Source organism: Anas acuta, chromosome 11 (assembly GCF_963932015.1).
Source record: "Anas acuta chromosome 11, bAnaAcu1.1, whole genome shotgun sequence".
In the NCBI taxonomy this organism is placed as follows: Eukaryota; Metazoa; Chordata; class Aves; order Anseriformes; family Anatidae; genus Anas; species Anas acuta.
This window is the reverse complement of record NC_088989.1, coordinates 7,996,549-8,016,950: the sequence shown is the minus strand read 5'-3', so window position 1 is coordinate 8,016,950 and position 20,402 is coordinate 7,996,549. Positions and strand designations below refer to the sequence as shown.

At 41.1% G+C, this 20,402-nt stretch overlaps 1 protein-coding gene across 3 annotated transcripts in view; it reads left to right on the top strand.

Moving 5' to 3' along the window:
• PTPRG (protein tyrosine phosphatase receptor type G) overlaps positions 1–20,402 on the top strand; it is a 398,462-nt gene that overhangs the window by 281,605 nt on the left and 96,455 nt on the right. For all 3 annotated transcript variants that reach the window (XM_068694010.1, XM_068694009.1, XM_068694011.1), the window contains 2 exons: positions 5,230–5,296; positions 17,247–17,404. In XM_068694010.1, coding sequence (XP_068550111.1) covers positions 5,230–5,296; positions 17,247–17,404 — 225 coding nt within the window. The remainder of the gene's footprint in view (positions 1–5,229; positions 5,297–17,246; positions 17,405–20,402) is intronic.

Below are 20,402 nucleotides of genomic sequence, written 5' to 3'. Positions count from 1 at the left end.
ATCACTATTCTGAGGGGAAAGGCTCAGGTAGTGTATCACAAAATTGTTGCCATTCATTTTCCCCTGACTTGCACAAAATGCATGTCATTTCACCTTTCAATATAGCTGGCTATGGCATTCTCCTTGGTTGTGAGATGCTTTGCAGTACTGTCTGTGAGCCATTTAATGAGCTTGAAAGCAGTTGCTGCAAATTTATGACAGTTTAATAAGTCTAAATGCCAGATTTTTTGTAGTTGGAAACGAGAGAGAGATTTGTATTTCATATCACTCTGACTGGAAGGGTTTTCTTCTGTTCTTTTTTCCCCACACCCTTTTCTTCATTACAGCAGATCTATTTAAACATATTTTTAAAAGAAAAGCATATTCCTTACTTTTGAGCTGTTCAAGCTATTAATATTCACCTACTTTTTGCAGGGTGACTGGTACCAGTGATGATTAGAGGGTTTTGTGGTGCATCCCCCAGCCTTTCTCATGTTGCTTGGAGGGAAGAGGATAACCTGGTTTTGGAGAGGCACCCAACGCAATGGAAATGGGGGGGGAGGAGAGAGTGGAGGGAGTCTTGCCCTCTGGGCAGGGGTCTTTGAATTACATCTGGTGTAGTAGTGTGGTCTTCCAACTGCCTCAGTGCTTACCTCAAGTTCCTGTGTTTTTTATTTATTTATTCATTATTTTTAGTAAAAAATGAAACTCGAAAATTTTGCCTGAGACTCATTTATTTTGTGCTTTGTAGAACTGTTTCCAGCAGAAAGACAGGTCATGGTTTACTTATACAAATTAACATATGGTTTAAATTATATAGCATGTGGTATAAATTTGAACACTTTACAATTCTGCTGATTTTTGTGAAATCAGAGACTTAAGAGGTTCTGGGTTTGTTCCATAAAATGATCAGACAAGCGGAGAGCTTCGGCTACTTAACAGATAGAGAAAGACAGAGAAGGGGGGCTGTCTTTTGTTGCTGCTTGTTTGTTTGCTTGTTTTTAACTCATTAGGACATGCTGAGCTTAGTACTGTGGTAACATAGAGGCTTTTTATAGGGTAATGTCCATAAAGTTTGCCTTCACCACTGTGGCTTGGTGCTGTACGTCACAGCCCAGCTGTGGGGCTCTCTGTCCTCGTCGTGCTCCTTGCACCTCCTCTGGAACTTCCCTCTCTGGAGCATCGTTGGCATTATCCTGAGGAAGAGCTTGGCTCCCTGGCGTCCCTCCTGCCCTATTAACTCCGAGGGCAGGGCTGCAGGAACAGCGCTTGCAAGCAAAGGGACAACAGGTTGTGCTGCTGAAAGGTGTTAACGCTCTTGTCAATAGAGTTCATGACTGATCAACCTTGCTGTTAACTGCGGAATGAATCATTTTTCAGTCCCCGCATTAGATGCAGGAGCTGTAAGTAAATGCAACCTGTCTAGGGTAATGATTTCCACCATGACTTCACTTGAAGAACGTCCCTGTTTTATGACTGCAGAATGGGGTCACTTGTGCATGACCTTTTCCTACATTGCAAATGCCTCTTTTATTCACGGCATTAATGGCAAGCTCTTCACTCTACCCAGAACAGCATGTGCACCAGGTATCGAAGTCACCCAGAGGGTATGATAAGTAAGTTTTTGCTTCCTCATGTCATCTTCATTCCATATTTACCCTATGGTGAGAGCTCTCAGCACAGGAAACTACTTAATGATATTCCTGTGTTTATTTTTCCCTTGCACTTAGCACAACAGCTACCTGTTTGTGCTGAAGAGGATTACAGACATGGTTCAATTATAAATGATGCAAGCAATCGTTATTTATCTTGTTTCCTGCAGACCTATAGAGTGTTAGTCAGTCTTGAGTGAGTGCATCATCTTCAGGAAACAACATTTGTCGTGGTGGTGCTGCGAGTATTTTAGGGCAATTTCAGGATGGTTTTCTGTTTGTCCCATTAATCCGTGCTGTGCAGAGCACTCATGACCAGCGGCACAACAGGTTTGTGTTTGTCTGTGAAATTCCTCTGCCTGAGAGATTTTCACTGGTGACATTTCTTCTGTGTTAGCCTCCAGAAGGAGGAGGGGGAATCTCACTGCTCCTGTCTCACAGGTAAAGAAAAGCTTTGGCCAGCTTTGGCAGGCCTATGTTGGGTGAAGCCAAAGCATCATGACCAAGTCACAGGTGTATGGTCATTCTCCAGCTCTGCAGCTGAGAAATGTGAAATCATTAGAAACGTGGTGTGTAAAGTCAACCTGAAGAATTCATTTTTGTTGTCCTTTAGAATATATCCATAAGATAATAAAAAATACTCTTCTGTAAGTCAGATTATATAACAGGAAAAAAAAACAGTTTGTGGTAGATGTTGGTATCCCCTGCCCTGGCCTTTCTTTGGAGCATCAGCTGTTTTCAGAGACAGGATTTTTGTATGGGTGAATCTCTGATCTCAACAAGCATGGTAGCTCTAGGGCAGTTAAACCAGAGACATACAGCACTGGGGATAGAACTTGATGTTCTGGGTTTCAGAAACCTGCTTTTTTATATGAACAGCGGCAGAAAAAAAAGAGCTGGGGAGGGGAAAAAAAAAAAACAAGTTTTGTTTTTTTTTTTAAAGAACTTGAAGGAAAAAAGATGTAAGAAAAGTTTTGCTCTGAATTCTGAACCATTCCACAAAATGAGAAAACTTTTTGGCACTTTTCTACTGGTCTTGCCAAGATCCTGAAAAGGGTATAGCGAGATGTGGGAGAACAGCGTGCGAGTACAAGGAAAAAAGGGGGGAAGCATCTGGAAGGAAAGTAAGCCTATATCCCAAGCAGGTCTGAACTGACATCTCCATGAGTGGTACTTGTTTGCCTGAGATTTTTGAGAGAAACATGAGATCCCACTCCTGATACCCTCGGAGAAAACATGATTACAGATGCATGGAGCATATGCTTTCCCACCCCCAAAGAAGTAACATGACTCTTGGTTTCATGCTATTGGAGAACACAACATATTTGCAGAATATGTTATCAAAAAGATTGCTTAGATGGATCTATATAGGCATACCACCTCAGCAGATTAAAGGACGCTGCTGAGGCTGAGGTTAAGAATTGATCTACTTTGACAGAAAATCCCAAAAGGAAGAGTTTTAACCTTTAGGTTTCTTTCCATCTATTTGCTTTCTTTGGACTGATTGTAGCTGTCACCAGAGATAAAAACAAAGGAAACAAAATAGAATTCTGTACAACTTACAGTTAAATAGCAATAAATAAAACATTGTTTGAGTCCAGTGTAAGTTATTCTTACAGTCTTATGCTAAATAACTAGTAGCTTTTTTAATGATTTTTCTTTAGTGGTGGCCATGGCTTGGAGAAACCTGAATAAATGGAAAAGATGCAGGAACGTGTCTTCCAACAGCTCTGCATTTTTAAAGTGTTTACTGTTGATTTGCCAGAAGCCAGACAGAACTTACAAAGTGGGTCATTGGGTTCAGTATACTGTGATTATTATTTATACAGAGTCCAAAATGTGCAGAGCACCCCTTTGGGCACATAAAAGTTCATGCTTCAAAGAGCTTACAGCCTTCAGGCCTAATAATATTATTGCCAGTATCATCTAAGCTATATATATTTCAAAGCTGCTTCTGCTGCTTTCATAATTTTATTGCGAATCTTGCCCTACCTGATCGTTGCGAGTCTTGGAGTACTGCGATGAGAAAAGGATCTTCAATTTCCATTTAAAACTCCAAACCAAAACAAACCTTTTTTTTTTTTTTTTTTTTTTTTCTGGAGACAAGAGCATGTGAATGTGTCCTGAACGTAGCAGCTTGGTTCAAAGGCCAAATAAGCAGGAAAAAAGGAAAGTTGCCTTTTTTTTTTCCCCTCAATGCAGTCGACTAAAAAGATAATGAGGTTTCTAAGGTTTATTATTCGTAAAGGGGAAGAAGGATGGGAAGAGGTGTGAAACCTGGGCCAGTGGATGCCAGTTTTCTCCTCCACCAGGCAGGTAGAATTAGTGTTTTTATTTTATTTTTTACAGTAATGCAGTTTTGGATGTGCTGCAGTCAGTGATGCAGTTGCTCATCCTAAGAGTGCGCTCCAAGCCAGCTCTGCACATCACACAACAGTGTGCTCCCTGCTGGGCAGTGGTTCTTCCCTCATGTTTTCTTCTTTTTTCTCCACCGCTTCTTTGCTCAATGTTAAATTGTGAGCAGAAAGTGTTTAAACTGTTTTTCCTCACGACACGAGATCGTGGGCAGGCAGAAGTACAGGAACTCTTCTGCAGTCAATTTGTATTTGTACTGGGAGCAGTCAATCCAAAAATGGCCAACAGGATTCAGGTTTCTGAAACTGACTGGTGGCAAAAAAAAGACAGAAGTACTACATGAATGAGGCACATACCAGTATTTATTTTCCCAATGTAAATTGTCAAGTGTTTTAGATAATGGGACGTGTTCACAGAAATTGCCTGTTTTCCTCTAATATCCCTAAAGATGCAAAAGGTTAAAAATAACTAAAACATAAAAATTAATAATAATAATGAGTGGTTGTAAATTCTGTGGCTGTTATGCGAGTGGGTAATGGGTTTAATTTGAAGTTGTGGAGCTCAACAGGGTTTGTACTCTGCTGCTTTTCCCTCCTCTCCCTGGTGCTGGGTCTCTTCGTTGCAGAGGGCATGGATGTTAGCCAACCGTGGAAGAAATATTGTGGGAGTACCAGTTTTGGGGTCTGGCAGTACAGACAATTGCATTTTCAAAACTCAGAGGCTTCTTGATCTTCTCCTGTAGCTCTTTTTCTTCTCTCCTGTCCAAGCGGCACTAAATTAAATAAATGTAAAAAGATGAATAGCAAAAAGATGTCAGGGCCCAACTGCATTATGGCTGAAAGGAGTCCAGCTCTACTGGGTGCAGTGGCAGCACCAGATTTATTCCCGTATCAGTAAGGGATGGACTGTTCTGAGATAACTTCTGTTTATCACAGCAGTTTTCCTTTATGAAAGGAGAAGTAGCTGGAGAAAAAAAGTTTTTAGTTTTCACTCAACAGTTCTGTTGAGTGATAGTATTGCCGGTGTTTTAATGAATTCAGAGAATGCTTCTTTTAATTTAACCTTCCTTACTTATTTCATTACACCATGTATCTTTGGCATTTGGTGAAGAGCCATTGTAAATGTGAGAACTAAGCAGCTTGTTAGATAACATCTTTTTTTTTTTCTCTTTAGAAGATTAAACTGAGACTGTTCTGTCTGATGCCAGAATAGATGTAACCAATCCTGTATCCTTTGCATGTAGGTCAGTCAGAGGGACAATCCAGCACTGGATTCCATTATCCATGGGTTGAAGGGCGTCGTACATCACGGTAAGTAGCTGCTTAAACTTTCTTCTTGCTGGGAAGGGGAGAAGGGCAGGAATGTTGTCCTTAGAGGATCAAGTCACCCCTGGAAGGATGCAGAGCCTAAACATTGCTCATTCACGATGTCTAAGGGCATTACAGCCATTATTTGATTGGTAAAGACCGTCGTCATTTGTTACCTGAAAATGGGTTGGGGTTAACAGTAAACAATTTATTTCTTTTCAGTCGGCGCTCCAGAATGTGTAAGTTATCAATCAAAACCTACTACAATATATCATTCATATTAGTACTTCGAAGGCAGCGCTGATGCTTCACTCCTGCTATTTATCTTCTGTTTGCTCTAAAAATACTCCTCTCTGAAGTTTCTATTTGTTTATAAATTATTTGTCTTTCAAATTTAGGGAGCTGATAATGAAACAGAAAATTAACTATCTGTGAAAATTAATTAAACTTTGCAGCAGATGAACATCTTTCTAATGCTGACATAAATAGGATCATTCGACTGTTCTGATGCATATAAAGCTATTATCCTTGAACTTAAAGCAGGTACTGAAATAAATATTAATATATTTTATACTTTTAGAACCAGTTCTTACTTAGGAATTTTACTGAAGCCTTATCACGGGTAATGCATCATTAGCAATGACATCAAGATGCTCCGGTTCCAGAAGTACTCTTGTCAGGTTTTAATATAATGATTTGTAAAGTTTTAATAATCTCATTATAATTCAAAAGGCATCTGCTGGAATGGTGCTAGGTACTCTAATAAATCTCCGTCCCATCTATAGTGCTGCGATAAAACATCTTTGCACCTTTTCAGAGGATTGTCTTTAGACATTAGCTAGTGCTGTAGAGCTTAACAAACATTTTTTTCTCTTGACTGCAAACCTAAAACTAGTTGACAGCGTTAGATTAAAACAAATAGGATTTTGGATTAATTGCCCTACTTTCAGAGTCATTTAACATTGCAACTGGGAACACTAATAAATCCAATGGAAGTGAAAAATAGGGGTTAAATGATAACATACCATAAAGTCCTTCATTTAGAGAATTTTCCATACGTTTTGCTGTTTATAAATTGCAGTGTTCTGCTGTGAGATAAAAACAACACACACAGCTGAAAAACTGTTGCTTTCCACAAAAATAGATGTTATTATCTAGCTCCCACTGGGTAGCAAAACAGGCTAGCAAAAATAAAGTGAGGACCAGTTGGGCTGCAAAGATTTTTCAGTGGCTGCATAATTTGACACTGAAGTCAAGCTGCCATTTAACTGGACCAAGATCTCTTTTTAGCTTTGTTTTCTACCTGCCTTCTATTTCAAGACACTACCCCCTGCAAGCTCTATGCTATTTTAGCCATCTCATCGTGTTTTTTTTCTGCTCAGTCTCTTGCTCCTCTCTGCTGCAGCTGTAATAGCCAGTAGCGGATAATCACACCAATGCCTCCTAAGAGTATTATTCCATTCCCAAAAATAATTGTTTGGGTAGGATGTGACACGGTCCTGAGGTTGTGATTTCTCTGACCGCATAATGATTAGTCCGTCTTGGCGCTGCCTACCCACAGCAAAATCTGGGTGGATAAAAGGCGTTTATTTTTGTTTTGCTCACAATGCACAGAAGGGTACTAGTGTTTCAAGTAAAGGAATTCGCTTGATATATTTCAATAGCTAGTTTCCTTTTAAAAACATTAAGGAAGAAAAAGAGGAAAATCTTGCTTTCCTTCCTGTTTCAAAGGCCCTGATTAAAGGCCTTTTCTAAGGCTCTTTTGGTGGGTAACATAAGGGAATTTCCTCCTGCAAAGTAGTTGTTCAAAGAAATTGTTCTCTTTAACTTAAATATTGGTGGAACGCTTCAGTGAAGAATTCTTATATCCTATCTCTCTTCTAATGTTATTATGTAGAATAATAGTAAAGATGTGAGCTTTAATTCCAGACACCCTCATTTCTTTTCTTGATGTAATTTACTTACATCTTATGTGAGCACATTTTTATGAATTTATCTTAAAAGACTTGTCCTGCCTTCCATTTGGCTGCATTCAGCTGGGACCCTAAGGCAACAACGGACTTTTTGGCTGAAATACACTGGAGGACTCATGTGGTTTTTGGACAGTGTGGCTGGATCAAGCAAAGATCCAACAAAAGAAGCTGGAGAAAAGCAAAATGGAAACCTTAAGTTTCTTTGCATTTTATAATTCTTCCACACCCATGTTATTTTTAGGTGGTCATGACAATACAGAGGCACTGTAGAAATGAAGAATACATATGAATGCTGAAATAATTACCTTGCTTTTAAATGCTCACGTACCCTCTGACTGGAAAGAACATCAACCCCTTGGCACTGCTCCTGCCATGCACTCATTTTAACGTCCCTATTTCTGTAAGATTTCATTCTTTTTCCATCTCTCTCTCCCTCTGACCAGCAAAGCATCCTTGCTGGTTTGGGCTGCATGGTCACTCCTTCTTCCCAATCATTCAGTTTTCAAGAAGGAAATTGTACACACACAGTCATCAGTTCTCCACTTGCCATACTTAAAGACTTGTCCCCATATGGGGACTCAGTTCTGCACCATGCAGGGCAGAGCAGCCCCGCTGCCCTGTCCCTGTGATGGCAGCAGCTCAAACACCCCTCAGTTACAAGTAAGGGTGCTACTGTTGAGTCAGGATCTCACTTTTAATTTTTCTTGCGTAGCATTTCAGTTTTCTGTGGAATTCTTACATTTTTACAGTGCACTTCTTCAGGGTAGGCAAACAATCCGAGTGTCAGAAGGCCCTTCTGCAGAAGTGAAAGCAATTTTTGCTTGAGATTTTGTCATGGATTTGAATTACTTACTAATTTGATGGAACATAAATAATCGTGCCCTTCACAGTGTCAGCAGCTTAGTAACAATGACAGAGAAACGTACGCATAAAAATCAATACAGGCTTAGTTACTACTCAGAGTTCACTTTATTTCCTCATCTCCAGGCGTAATTTTCTAGAATCTTAATGTCCCATTAAGCTTAATTTCACATGAGCAACCGTTTAAAGTTTCTTAGCTGGAAGGGAAACCAGTGAGGTCCCAAACACCCTGACGAAGTTTGGATCGACGATCACGCCTTTGGGTTTGCCCCGCAGCTTCCTGCTGAACAGTACGTTCCCGTCACGCCGCTGCTCCCAAACTCCCGCGGCCGCCCGCGCAGAGCATTGTAAAGGCACACGAACGACGAGGAGGCTCTTTGCAGAGCTGTCAGCTGCCTGTTGCTGATTTTAAAATTGCTTTCGGTTCTGTGCTCTGCCAAGGATTTGTCACACCTCCCGCCAGCGAGGTGCCTGCTATTCTCACTCCTGCTTTCCCTGCCGCGAAGTGCGCGGTGAGCACGCGTCTGCCGCGGAGCCGCTGGAGACTGACAGCTGGGAGCACGCCGTCCTCCCTCCGCAGAAGGGATGGAGCACAGGCGGGTGTGATGTGCTTTTTCTGACGCTGACTTGCCAGTGTCTTTCAGCTCTAACCACTGGGGGTCTTTTTTAGCTCCTCTTCGTATGCTGCTCTCCTCGCGGAAGCTGCCAGCGGAGCCTCCAGCTGTGCTGGTGCTGGTGGGATGATGCACGTCCTTCGTTGAAGGTGCATAGTTGAGTAACAAACGACACAGGGCCTAGTTGTGGTGTTGCAAATCAGACTTTTCTGCCTCTGTTTTGCTGCTGATGTGCTCACCTGGGTGCCCTGAGCCTCTTTCTGCTTCTCGCCCTCCCTTGCGATGCAGAGGAGCGTGGGGCAGGACAGAGCTGTGTTTGTGCAAGGACTGAGCAGGCTCCCAGGGCTTCAGGGAGGGCAATCTTACCCCCAGGGGAACTGGAGAGACATGAAATGCCAGGTTATGTCTTACACAGTTGATTTGCATTAAAATGGCCACAAAAGCTTTTGTCTGTCTCATGCTTCAGCAAGATCTCAGAGGAGCACCTAACAGGGTGGAGCTATTACACGGAAACATTGCTTTTCTTCACCTCCACTGTCTTTGGCTCACCCCTTTTAGTACCATTTTGTGCGTAAACCTCTTAGAGATGGTTTTTCCTTGTTCTTTCCAGCTGCCTGAAAGGCACTAAAAGGTGTTTCCTTCCCTGATTTCAGTCCTGAAGGCAGCGCCTGGTGCAGGAGGCTGTGCAGCAGTTATTTCTCCCAGCCCAGGCTGGGCACGGATGCTGTGCTCGGTCCCTTTTCACCTCGCAGGCAAGGAGTTATCAGAGGAGCAGGAGCCTGTGCTACCCCAGGCTTGTGGCACACCTTTCACGGTGATGGAAACCGTGTTTTGTCACTTGTCCTGTTCTCTGTGACTGTCACAAGAACCTACACAGATCAGCAGAAAATTATTAGCGAAGCACAAATAAATTACCACGGCAGAAGAGCCTCTATTAATGTCACAGAGATGGGGCTCTTATTCCCTTCCTTGTCAAAAGCGAGCAGTGAAAATCAAGGTGCAGCCAGATCAAAAGCATAGGTACAAAGTGAATCAATGGCATCTGTTGCTTGTTTGCGAGCGTGGGGTGGGGTGCTGGGTAGAGGGATGCCTTTGTTTATTTAAAAGGGAGTTTGGGAACATTCTTATGTTTTTGTTGTGTGTTTTTTTTTTTTTTTCCCTCTGCCTTTGAATCATCAAAGTGCCTTAACTTCAGCTCAGCATGGAGCAGAGTAAAATCTTGGGTCTCCCTCAAGGTGGGCAAGAGGTGTTGCGGCAGGTCAGTGGTGACCACCAGAGCTTCAGGGGCTACTGGGGAGACCAAAATACAGTGGAAACTGAATTGCTTTAACAACCAAAAAAGGAGCAAATAAATATGCTACACATCTCTCCAGTTGTCCTAGGCAAAAGGCAGTGAATAACCTGTTAAAATAAATCAGCATGAAAAAGGAAGCAATCCAGACAGTGTTAGTTACCCTGTGGATCTATCACACCAGAAGGCATAATAACAAGAAAACACCATTAGCAGCATGACAGGTTTTTTCTTTTGTTTTTAACTTTAACCATAATGCCACCTGACAAGCTGTTTGCTTTCTGCACCAAATATCAGGGGTTGCAGAGAAGAAAGGCAGGGGAGAGGGGTGAGGGTGAGGCGTGCTGCCGTGGGACCTTGTCTTTTAAAGCAAAACTTTGAAGAGAGCAGAAACCCAATTTGGAACAAGGAAGCCCATCAAAGGAAGAGCAGCACGATGTGTTGAACTGAGAACGAAATGTGGAAGAGTGGTTTGTGTTTTTTTTTTCCTCTGGGATGATCTCGGTATATTCTTTTGTTTTCTGATCTGTTCTTGTGTTCACAGTCAGAGTAGCCGTGTGAAAGGGGCCAGGACACGGCTGCTGTGGAGCAAAGGCGAGGAGGAGGGAAGTGGGAAATGAAGATGAGAGCAGAGGTGATAAGTTCACACCTTTATATAGGGCAGCTCTGTGCATAGCCGCAGGGGTCTGCGTCATTTAAAAGAAAAAATGATGGAAGTCTTAGAAATCTCTGGTCCTTCACCTGTCTGCTCTGTGGAAAGCAGTGCTGGTCATGGCTGAGCACAGACCAGCAAACTGACATATAATTAATACGTTGCACAGAAAAACTAAGGCTAACAAAAAGAAGATCGCAGCAATAAGAACTCAAAATTTAAGATGTGGCTGAATTCAGGTTAATGATGAATGTGAGCAAAGCACAGGGGATGGGGAGAAGTTGTGTGCTTTGCTGGTGGGTTTTGAGGCAATTTGCTGAGAAGAAAGGGGCGTCGAAGTCTGAGAAGGTGCAGTTGTGCTGTGGCTCCACCGGAGGATGTGAAAAGGACATGCTCCTCTGGCCACCTCTGCCTCACTTCACCCTGCCTGTGCTAGGGTTCAGCTTGCTCCAGGGATCCTCTGCCCCTCTGAAGGTCTCCTCTCAGTTTCTTTTTCCTCCAGTCAGTGGTGCCTGCTCTGTATTTCTTAGTTTCCATATCCCCTCTCACCTTGACTTCATGTGCACCTCTGCCTTGGGATAGATTTTGTGAAACCTGGAGAAGTCTCATCCCAGTCCAGAATGGAAACAAGCCATTATGCCAAAGCCCTGCATCAGCAGTAATTAAGCATTAAAGGTTCCAATTTTGTTTTACTTTATTTTTTTTACTTCTTTGCAGACTTAAGACTCTTCCTCCCCAGCTAAACCTTTTCCTATTAATCTCTTTTAAGAGAGGGAAGGAGAAAAATTAAGCCTGAGGCTGGCACCTGCCATGGAAATGTTCAGGTTGTGTTTTTTGTTGTTTGTTGTTTGTTTTTTTTCCATGGAAGACTTTTTTTTCTTTCGTCTCTTCTTTGTATCACTCACCAATTGTCCCAGGTTAAATGAGACTGCAGGCTTCCTGAGTAAAGACTGTTTATTCTCATTCCCCTCCTCTCTGCCATGCTGTGCATGCATGTTCTTTGCATTATTCAGAAGAGGATGTAGTCTTTAAAAAAATAAAATAAAAATGAGAGTAATAGCTGTACAGTAAGCGACAAGAATTAGAGTGGGTCCGGAGGTCTGTCAGAAACTGCTCTTCATACTGGATTTACACAGCAAGTACTCATTTGAAGATCTCTTCAATTAAAGTAACATATAATATTTGTAATCTCATCTTTAACATCACCACAGAGTGTCTGGTCCCTGTCTCTGGTGTGCAGCCTGCTTTATCTTGGAAGTTCTGGCTCAGTGGGTGTGTGGCATGGTGTCCTTTTGATTATTTTTGTGTGTTTGTTTTTTAATGTTTGAATGCAGAAGCTTTAGAATGACTTGGCTCATTGTGAAAATGAAATTGGCAGTAACATTGTTTAACAAATTTGGGAGACTTTCAAAGCTCTTCATATTGGTATTGCAGATTTCAGTTATTCAAAGTGTAGCTGGGTAACGTTTCCACCTATCAGGCATTGCACATACGTTAATTTTGGAAATAAGCTCATTTTAAGATATTGTTTTCAATGCAGCCAAGTTCCTGTTTTCTTACAGAAATGCATGATGAAAGTCCAGAGCATTCCATGAGATATAAATGGACTTGGCATATAGTTATTTGCTTGTGATCTCCGATCCAAGTTCCTGTTGGATTTGAAAAGGGGTTTGATCACAGATAGTTGTGATGCTGTTTACCTGAATATCTCAAGAACCCTCCTATTCCACAGTGATTCGGTTAAAATTCAGGGCTATCTCCTTCCAGCATTTCAGAGAATTTATTTTTAGCAAGTCAGTCCTTGAAGTCGAAATATCCAACTGATAGCTCTTGCAATATAATATTTGTTGGCATCAACTTCTGAAAACTGCAGTACTTGGTGGAGATCTGCCACCAGTATCTGTTTCAAGATCTGATTTTTCCTCTGCTGGGAAAACTATTGTGCACAGCTCGGTGTTAGCTCACATGTGGTGATGCTTTAACAAATACAGAGTGTAAATAGGTCAGCTCTTTAAAGTGTGCCTTCGAGTGCTGTGACTTCGGCTTGGGTTATGCAAAGAACGGTCCTTGGTTTTGTGCAAAGTAGTGGGGAGATTTACCAATCCAAAGAATATACTGAGTATTACTGGATTATTAAAAAATAATAATAATAATAATAAAATATATATTTCTTTGTCTAGTAAACAAAAGTAATGTTGGGAGACTACACCTGATGTTGTCGAAACAGATACTTGGTCATCCAGGTATTATCATAGGTTGCTTAGTCCTACATTTTTGTGTTCCGTTTCTCCACCTAAATTGGCCAAAGAGAGTTTGCATGTGTCAGAAACAAATATGTTTCCTACTGTATTAGTGTAAACCTGAAAACTCGAATGCAAATTTTTTTGTTGGTTTGCAGGCAAATGTGGAAGCATAATGTGTGGTCTGCCCATGTGAACTTGTTTCAGTTTCATTGCTATTCAGGGACAAAAACTAAGAGGTAGACACCACTGTTGTGTCAGAAAGTCAGATACATTACCAGCTGACTGTTAATTCCTTTCTGTGAATACAAGTTAAAATACCATATTGTGCTTTTATGCCGGGGAATACTCAGTAGTTTAAATGTCACATTCATTGTCTTAATTGTCAACAATGAATCTGTGGCACTTGATAATTTTTCCTGTGGAAATATTAGAGTGAACGCGTTTCTACGAGCCTTGGTGCTGTAAACAAGGGCTCCCTGTTTGCTGACTGTCAATAAAATTGGCTGAGTGGCATTAGAGGGGCATCTTGGTGGATGTCCTAGTCCACATTGCCTGGACGTGGCAGCCACCGCAATGCTTTCCTTGCTGCTTTCTCAGAGGAATGCTCTGTGGCTCGAGGCCTATCATTAGGGTCCCAATCTCTGTGGCTCTGATTTGCTGCTTGTTTATTTTTCTGCTTGGGTGTACGGCTGTGCTCTGGCGCTGATGGAGTAGGACAGGGAGCAGCAGAAGAGCCTGCGCAGGTGTGAGGCTGGTTCACACGTAAGAACAAGTAGGTGGCTCACGGGTGGCTTTTGCAGCATTCATTGCAGTGGTTCACAGGTATCTGCAGGTCAACAGAGATGTTATCACTGATGTTTTATTGCTTTTGTCTGCCAGTTCTCTTCTTAGTACCTGTCAGCAAATGCTCTCTTGTTATTTTTTGTTTTGGTTTTCGTTCTCGCACAGAAGATCATGTAGTTCCCCACCTTGTCTGGTTTCTCCCTCCTGTAAACTCCTCACCTTGCTCAGTCTGTCCCCAGTCTTCTGGGCAAAACTCGTCCCAGTCCCAAGCAAGGAAAATGGGATCTAGGAGCTGGCTTTGGAAAACAGGGCAGAAAGGTTTAATATTTTTTCCAGCTTTGCTCTTTACAATTTAGTAGCAATGTTAGTGTGAATACACACACACTCGTGTGCATATACATACACAAAATATTTCTTCTGTATTCAGTGAATGTTGTTGCTTAGCTTGCAAATGATTCTTTTTACAGATTCACCACCAATAGTAAGTGATTTAAGGATGAAATTTTAAGTGACTTGATTTTCAAATCCTATTTTCAAAATTGTCTCAAGCTCTTAGGAACATAATTTCACGTCACTTGCTGTTTCTATATGATATTGAAGCGATGTACTGGAGATAAACTCCTGAATTTTTAAGTCACTTTTTCTTTAAGCTTTTCATGAAGCTGTTTGTGACTCCAGTTGCTAAAAGTACACCATGCATCTAGATGGAAGTGATATAAATGAATAATCCTTTTTCAAAAGTACTAGGTTATTAAACCATAATCAATTGATTATCATCTATTTTAATAGTCATTTTAATCCAATTATAGGTAATTTTTATTTTAATCTTTGGAATTCATTAACAAAAACTTAGAGCATTGCTTGTAGCCATGAAAAATTAGATAGAGTACACCCTGTCCTACTTAAACTGTGTATTAGCAAAGCTACTTTTTCCTCAAGAAATAGTCTTTTCCATAGCTGACTATAACTTTCCAAACGCTTAGGAAAGAAACCTTCCTAATTGATAACCAAAATTTAATCATAGTCGGATACTTCCAGTTTGCATTCAAATAAGGTATTTCTCTGTCTAAATAAGCTTCCCTTGGTTGATTATTCATATTGTAGTTCAGAATGTTTAAAAATGAAAGACAGAGTTGGATGAAATGTAGACTACTTAATACAGTGTGTGTTTAATATAAAAGTCATGCATTATTCATTTTCGCAATTTGAATAACTTTGAATTTAGCATCCCTGTTCTTCATCTTTTCCTTTGATGAACAATTAATTATTAAAATATAATATTGTCAGCATATGGCACAAAAATCCTTGAAAGTGTAAAATGAGCTTCTTTCTCCTGTCATTCCTTGATAAAGGGATACTCTGTATTCTAGGATTTCCAGGGAATGTTTGGCCAGCATCTTAAGTGTTTCCATCATTCTAAATAAAAGGTTATAAAAGTTAAAAATAGCTAAATTAATTGGAACTGAAAGCTTATTTCATAAATGTTTCAATAAAAATGGATACAAGGGGAAATCTGTTTTCAAAATGTCCCGAACCTCCCATCTATTTCATTTATAGTCATTGGCTGTTAACATGAAGAGGATGTTTGCATGTTCAAATACTCTTTCAGATTCATAGCAGTCCACTCTGTGCTTGACTTCCACAGAGAGAGAGTTTCTTAAATAGAAACATGTCATTTTGCTCTGGAGCTGAGCTGTATGCCTGCTAAATTTCAAAATCAACTCCTCTGACTGAGTTTGCAATTTTTCTAACCAATTTTTCCTGTATAAAAATAAGCCGATGAGTTTTTAATTGGAAATCAAATTAAATCCGACCTTTTGCTGTGATTATGATTTCTTGATTAGTTCTCTCTGAACTTTGGCCAATCATATATATTTTACTATTTATTATCTAAGCACACTTTTTTCTGAAGATAGGCTATGAAGAGAAAATGTTTTCTTCTTTCTTTCCTTCTTGTGGGTGGAAAAGTCCTTCATACCTGCTTGGATTAGGAGAGAAATTGCTAATGAAGAAATTGTGGTGTACTTTGACTTGAATAGAATCACTCATATTTTGGAACACCGAAGGCTGCAAAAAGTTTCCATGCCTGCTGGTAATGTACAGAAGAACAGAAGACATTTGGAAATCATCATATATTTGCACCTTGCAGCAGGAGTGGAGGAAAAGAATCCCCTTGTTTACCATGCTGCTGTTCAGAGCTATAGGCAAACCTCTTGATTTGATCAAGACTTCTAGAAAACTGTGGGGTCTGTGGAAGTGGATTCTGCAGACCTCACCCATATTCATTTCCTTCTGACTTGGTGACAGTGTGTGTGCTGGTCATCAACCTGCCCACCTCTGCACCCTGCAGACTTGCTTAGCAGCTCTGGCAGGGCATAAAGAGAAGAGTTCCTGCTACCTGAAGGTAGACTTGGGTTTGAAGCATGAAGAATATAAAAAGTGAAGAATTGCGATGTATGGAAGAGCCTCGCGTGTCAGCATGCCCTGAGGCAGTGAGCACCTTTGCACAGATTGAGAGGGAGCTTCGGCCTGTGAGTCAACATAAATTGCAGAGGATAAATACTCAGGGATGGCAGGGAAATTGTCTTGCCTGCAGCTGTTTCCTCCTTTCATTTATTTATTTTTCTTCACAGTGTTAAATATTACCAGCTTGTCACTGTTACTTGAAGCTAAATGCTTTCAGTGCATAGGTTTGCATTTCAGGCTGTTCAAGGAGCCTTCTTGGAGGAAAGACTTCATCCCCCAGCCTGCTAGACCGCAGGAAGGAGTTTCTTGGATGAGGAGGAAGAGTGTTTTTACCTCTGAGACACATCTGTGGTGCTGTGCCAACTGCATCCAGCAGCAGCCCTGGCATTGCCCGTGTGGCTGGGTGCAGGCAATCCCATAGAGGCACTGTCTGGATGCTGCTCTGAGCACCACGTTGAGCCGGAGCTTGGCTTTACAGATGCTCTGCTGCCGTGCTGCCCTTCCCCTCGGTTCAACCCTGGCAGCTCCTGGAGACGTTTTTGGCTGGCCACTGCCTTGGCCATCTTGGCAGCCCACAGGGGGATTGACTGCGTTCCTGCATCCCTTTTCCCTGCTGGTGGGGACGGGACGGGGACGTGACACGGTGCTCTTTGGTCAGGCAGCAATGAGCAGGACTGTTGGGACGAAGCTTTGTTCCCTCGAGGCTCTGACAAACACTCACTGCCATCAAGCTGAAGAGCAATTTACTGAGTGCTGAAGCCACTGAATACGGTGTTATTTTTGTGCTAGCATAAAGCAGTGGGATAACAAGGGCATTTCACACCTGCACGCCTTCTAAATAGGAGCAGTATAGGACTGACTAGCATTTTGGCTGCTCTTATAATAATCAACACATCAACTCTTTACAGAGACTTCCTGATAGGGTGTTTCCATCCTTCATTATATATATATATGATAAAATATGTTGTTGCCATTACACCTTGCTAGGCTGCCTATCAATGTGATGTCTGTTTTAAAGACACGTAAAAAAAAAATAAAGTGTAATTTTACTTGTCAATCTTCCCCCGCAGAGAAGGAGACCTTTCTGGATCCCTTTGTGCTGAGGGACCTTCTGCCGGCATCGCTGGGGAGTTACTACCGCTACGCAGGTTCCCTGACGACTCCTCCATGCAGCGAAATCGTGGAGTGGATTGTTTTTCGGAAGCCTGTTCCCATTTCTTACCATCAGGTGTGTTTAGTTTGTCCATGGAATCTCTTGATTTGCTCTCTTTCAGACAGTGTTTTCAAAACCCAATGTTTTAATTTTGAGAACAAAAAAGTTTCTGTTGACAAAAAAGGAAGTGTTGGTGATTTTTTTTCTTCAGTAATATTGTTTCTGAGCAAGAGCCATCAGTCTTAAGAAGACAGTACAACATGAAACCTAGTTTCCTTTCAATGATTTATTTGGTATTGTTTTTGTTAAGATTAAATTAAGCTGTGGTGTAAATATTTACATGCAGTTTTCTTTTATTCTTTTTAATTGAAACTTTCTTTTCAAAGTAAAGTGAGTGATTTCAGTTCTGCTCAGATTTAGTAATTTGAACTAATTACATTAGAAAAGACGTGTTTCCATTAATTCTCCATGGTTAACTGTTTTTGTAACACAGTAAAGCTGCCATTATGTGCTTAGAGAGCTGGTACACAAATCTTTAAAATTAGCACATAGCAGCTTTTAATGCAAATAGACGCAGTGTCTGGGATTTGTCTGGAGAAGAATGCTCCCAATAAAGTAATGGATAAATGCAGTCAAATGTTTACTAGTTAAGAGCATTTTTGACATTTTAAGATTGTCATCTTTAGAAAACCATCCTGCTGAAATTAGTCCTTCCTTTATTCATCTGTCTTAAGCTATCAAAGCAAAGCTCTTAAATACATTAACTCTGTCAACCCTAAGTGGGTAGTTCACGGGGTGGTTGTGACTGACTGACAGATGTTGGTTCTCAAGGATTTCAAAACGGCAGAAGGCGATTGCTGTGTCCCCACTCCAGGCTTGTTTCCATGTTTTCTAGATCCCATTGCTTCTCCTGTAGACCCTTTCATGTTTTTTTGAAGTGCCATGTTCAAACGCTCAGGTCTCAGCACTTTCAGCTGGGCTCCCCTGAGGCTGAGGGACATGCCATGTGTCGAGCCACCTGTGCTGGTTTGACTTCACCTTTTTCACAAAAGCACGATGTTATTACCCGTGTTCAGCTGGTGGCCAGCAGGAACCCTTTTGCTAGCTGCTCTCTCCAGAGCACTCTCTAGCAGTGCTGCTGAACATCATGTGTTCGCGCAGGCGACGATTCTGGCCGAAGCGTGGGACTTTTTTGCACATGGTCGCGGTTGAATCAGACCCTTTGTTTTTTTCAGGCTGTTTCTCTGATTGTCAAGATCATTTTGAATTCTGTCCTTGCCTGCAGGATACTTGCAAGCCCTTGTAGCTTTTCACTACATCAATAACTTTACTGTTTACTACTGGGTGGCTGTGAGGCCTGACCCACACTCAGTTTTATACCCTGCGTACCACCCTGTATACACATCGAGTGGGTCATGGACTTTTTTCTTCTTTTTCTGTTTTAACAAATGCAAATGAACTGCTAAATGCCAATTATGGCTATCACTATTGTGGTATAAAGGTACTTTATCCTGGCAGAGCTTCTTTCCTGTGCTGTAGAGCAGTAACTGTGCCAAGCCAAGCCTTTAAAATTTGGCATTGTGCTGCTTTATGAATGTGTGTGTGGTTGAAGAGCTGGGTATTCTGTGTGCAGACAGACTTTCATTGATACTACAACACATGTGGAATAAATAATAGTATTCTTCCCCTTGGCAGTTCTAGATGGGTGTATTTTAAGAGCCTGCCACCCTGCCATTGCTATGATTATTATTTGTTCCTCTAACAGAAACAGTGCAGTATAATCCATTGCCACAGTTTAACCTTCTTTATCACAAACCCCATGAAGCAGTCTGTAATCCCAGAGGAGGAAAGTGATATTGTTTAAGCTTTGTTGCTGTTCCAATTAAATCCTTGCTTTTGTGCAAAATACCTTGCTGTAAAAAGGACAGTACTGAAGTGGTCCATTTGTGGAGGCTTCTCTATTTTATTCTCAGTGCTCCATCATCATCATCTCCCCCGATAATTAGACAACAAAACAGGACAAGCCGTGTCACCCTGCAGATACATTGTCAAGCTAAGTGCATTCAATGACCCAAAGCATGGCATTATCTCTCATAATGCATACCTCAGAGTATCTCATTGTGCTTATAACAGTTTTAGTATTTTTAATTGCCATTTATATATCCAGCCCTTAGAAAACCGGGCGCATCAGGCTTTAATGGTTTGTAATTACATGACTTGGAATTTTAGATCAGGTTTCTCTCTATCTATAACAGTCTTAAAACAGCTTTTCATTTGTTCTTCTGAACAGGAGCTCTTGTACTCCTTGAAGAGCATGAATGTAGCTCCTTGACTGTGACTCTTCTTTTTTTTTTCCTGCCAGCTATAAATCAATTAATTTCTCATTTGTGGTAGATAATATTTTTATAGTAAAAATGAAGTCGAAATGACTTATATATACTTCACCACATAAAAAGGGGAAGGTTAAAAATCACATTTGAATTGGCAATTGTTAAAATGCAATTATCCCTCCCCAAGGTAGCACAGCAGAAGAAAATATTTTAGAAATTCTCACTGAAAGTTTAAAAATTCAATTAATGTCATGGAAGTGTAAGCTTAGAGACTTGACTTGATAAGGAGCAGTTGGTACCCAGTTCGTGAACTTCTAGGGAGTAATTTTAAGGCCTGTTAGTTGGCTTCATCAAAACTGGTTCTAGAGCATGAAGGGAAAAAGGTAGGTAAATATTTATACAGCTGTGGTCAGTGCCTACATGCAATGTCTTGGGAGTGCATAGGGCTTAGCAGGATCATCCTGTTTCTTTGTTAAGATAAAAGTATAAGATGATAGTCCCTTTACCCACTTTTATTTAGCCTATCATTGCTTCTGACCACATTATGCTAGTTAGGAAATAGTTTTCAAGATTTTTCAAGATCTTTCTCTAAAGAATCAGAGAGGAGATTACAGCTGAGAACCAGGGAATAGGGCATTCATCTAAGATGCAGAAAAAATCCAATCCAAATGCCACCACCAGTGCACACAAGGCTGGAAGCAGCACCTGGGTACCCTGCCTGTGACGGGAACCAGTCACCAGCT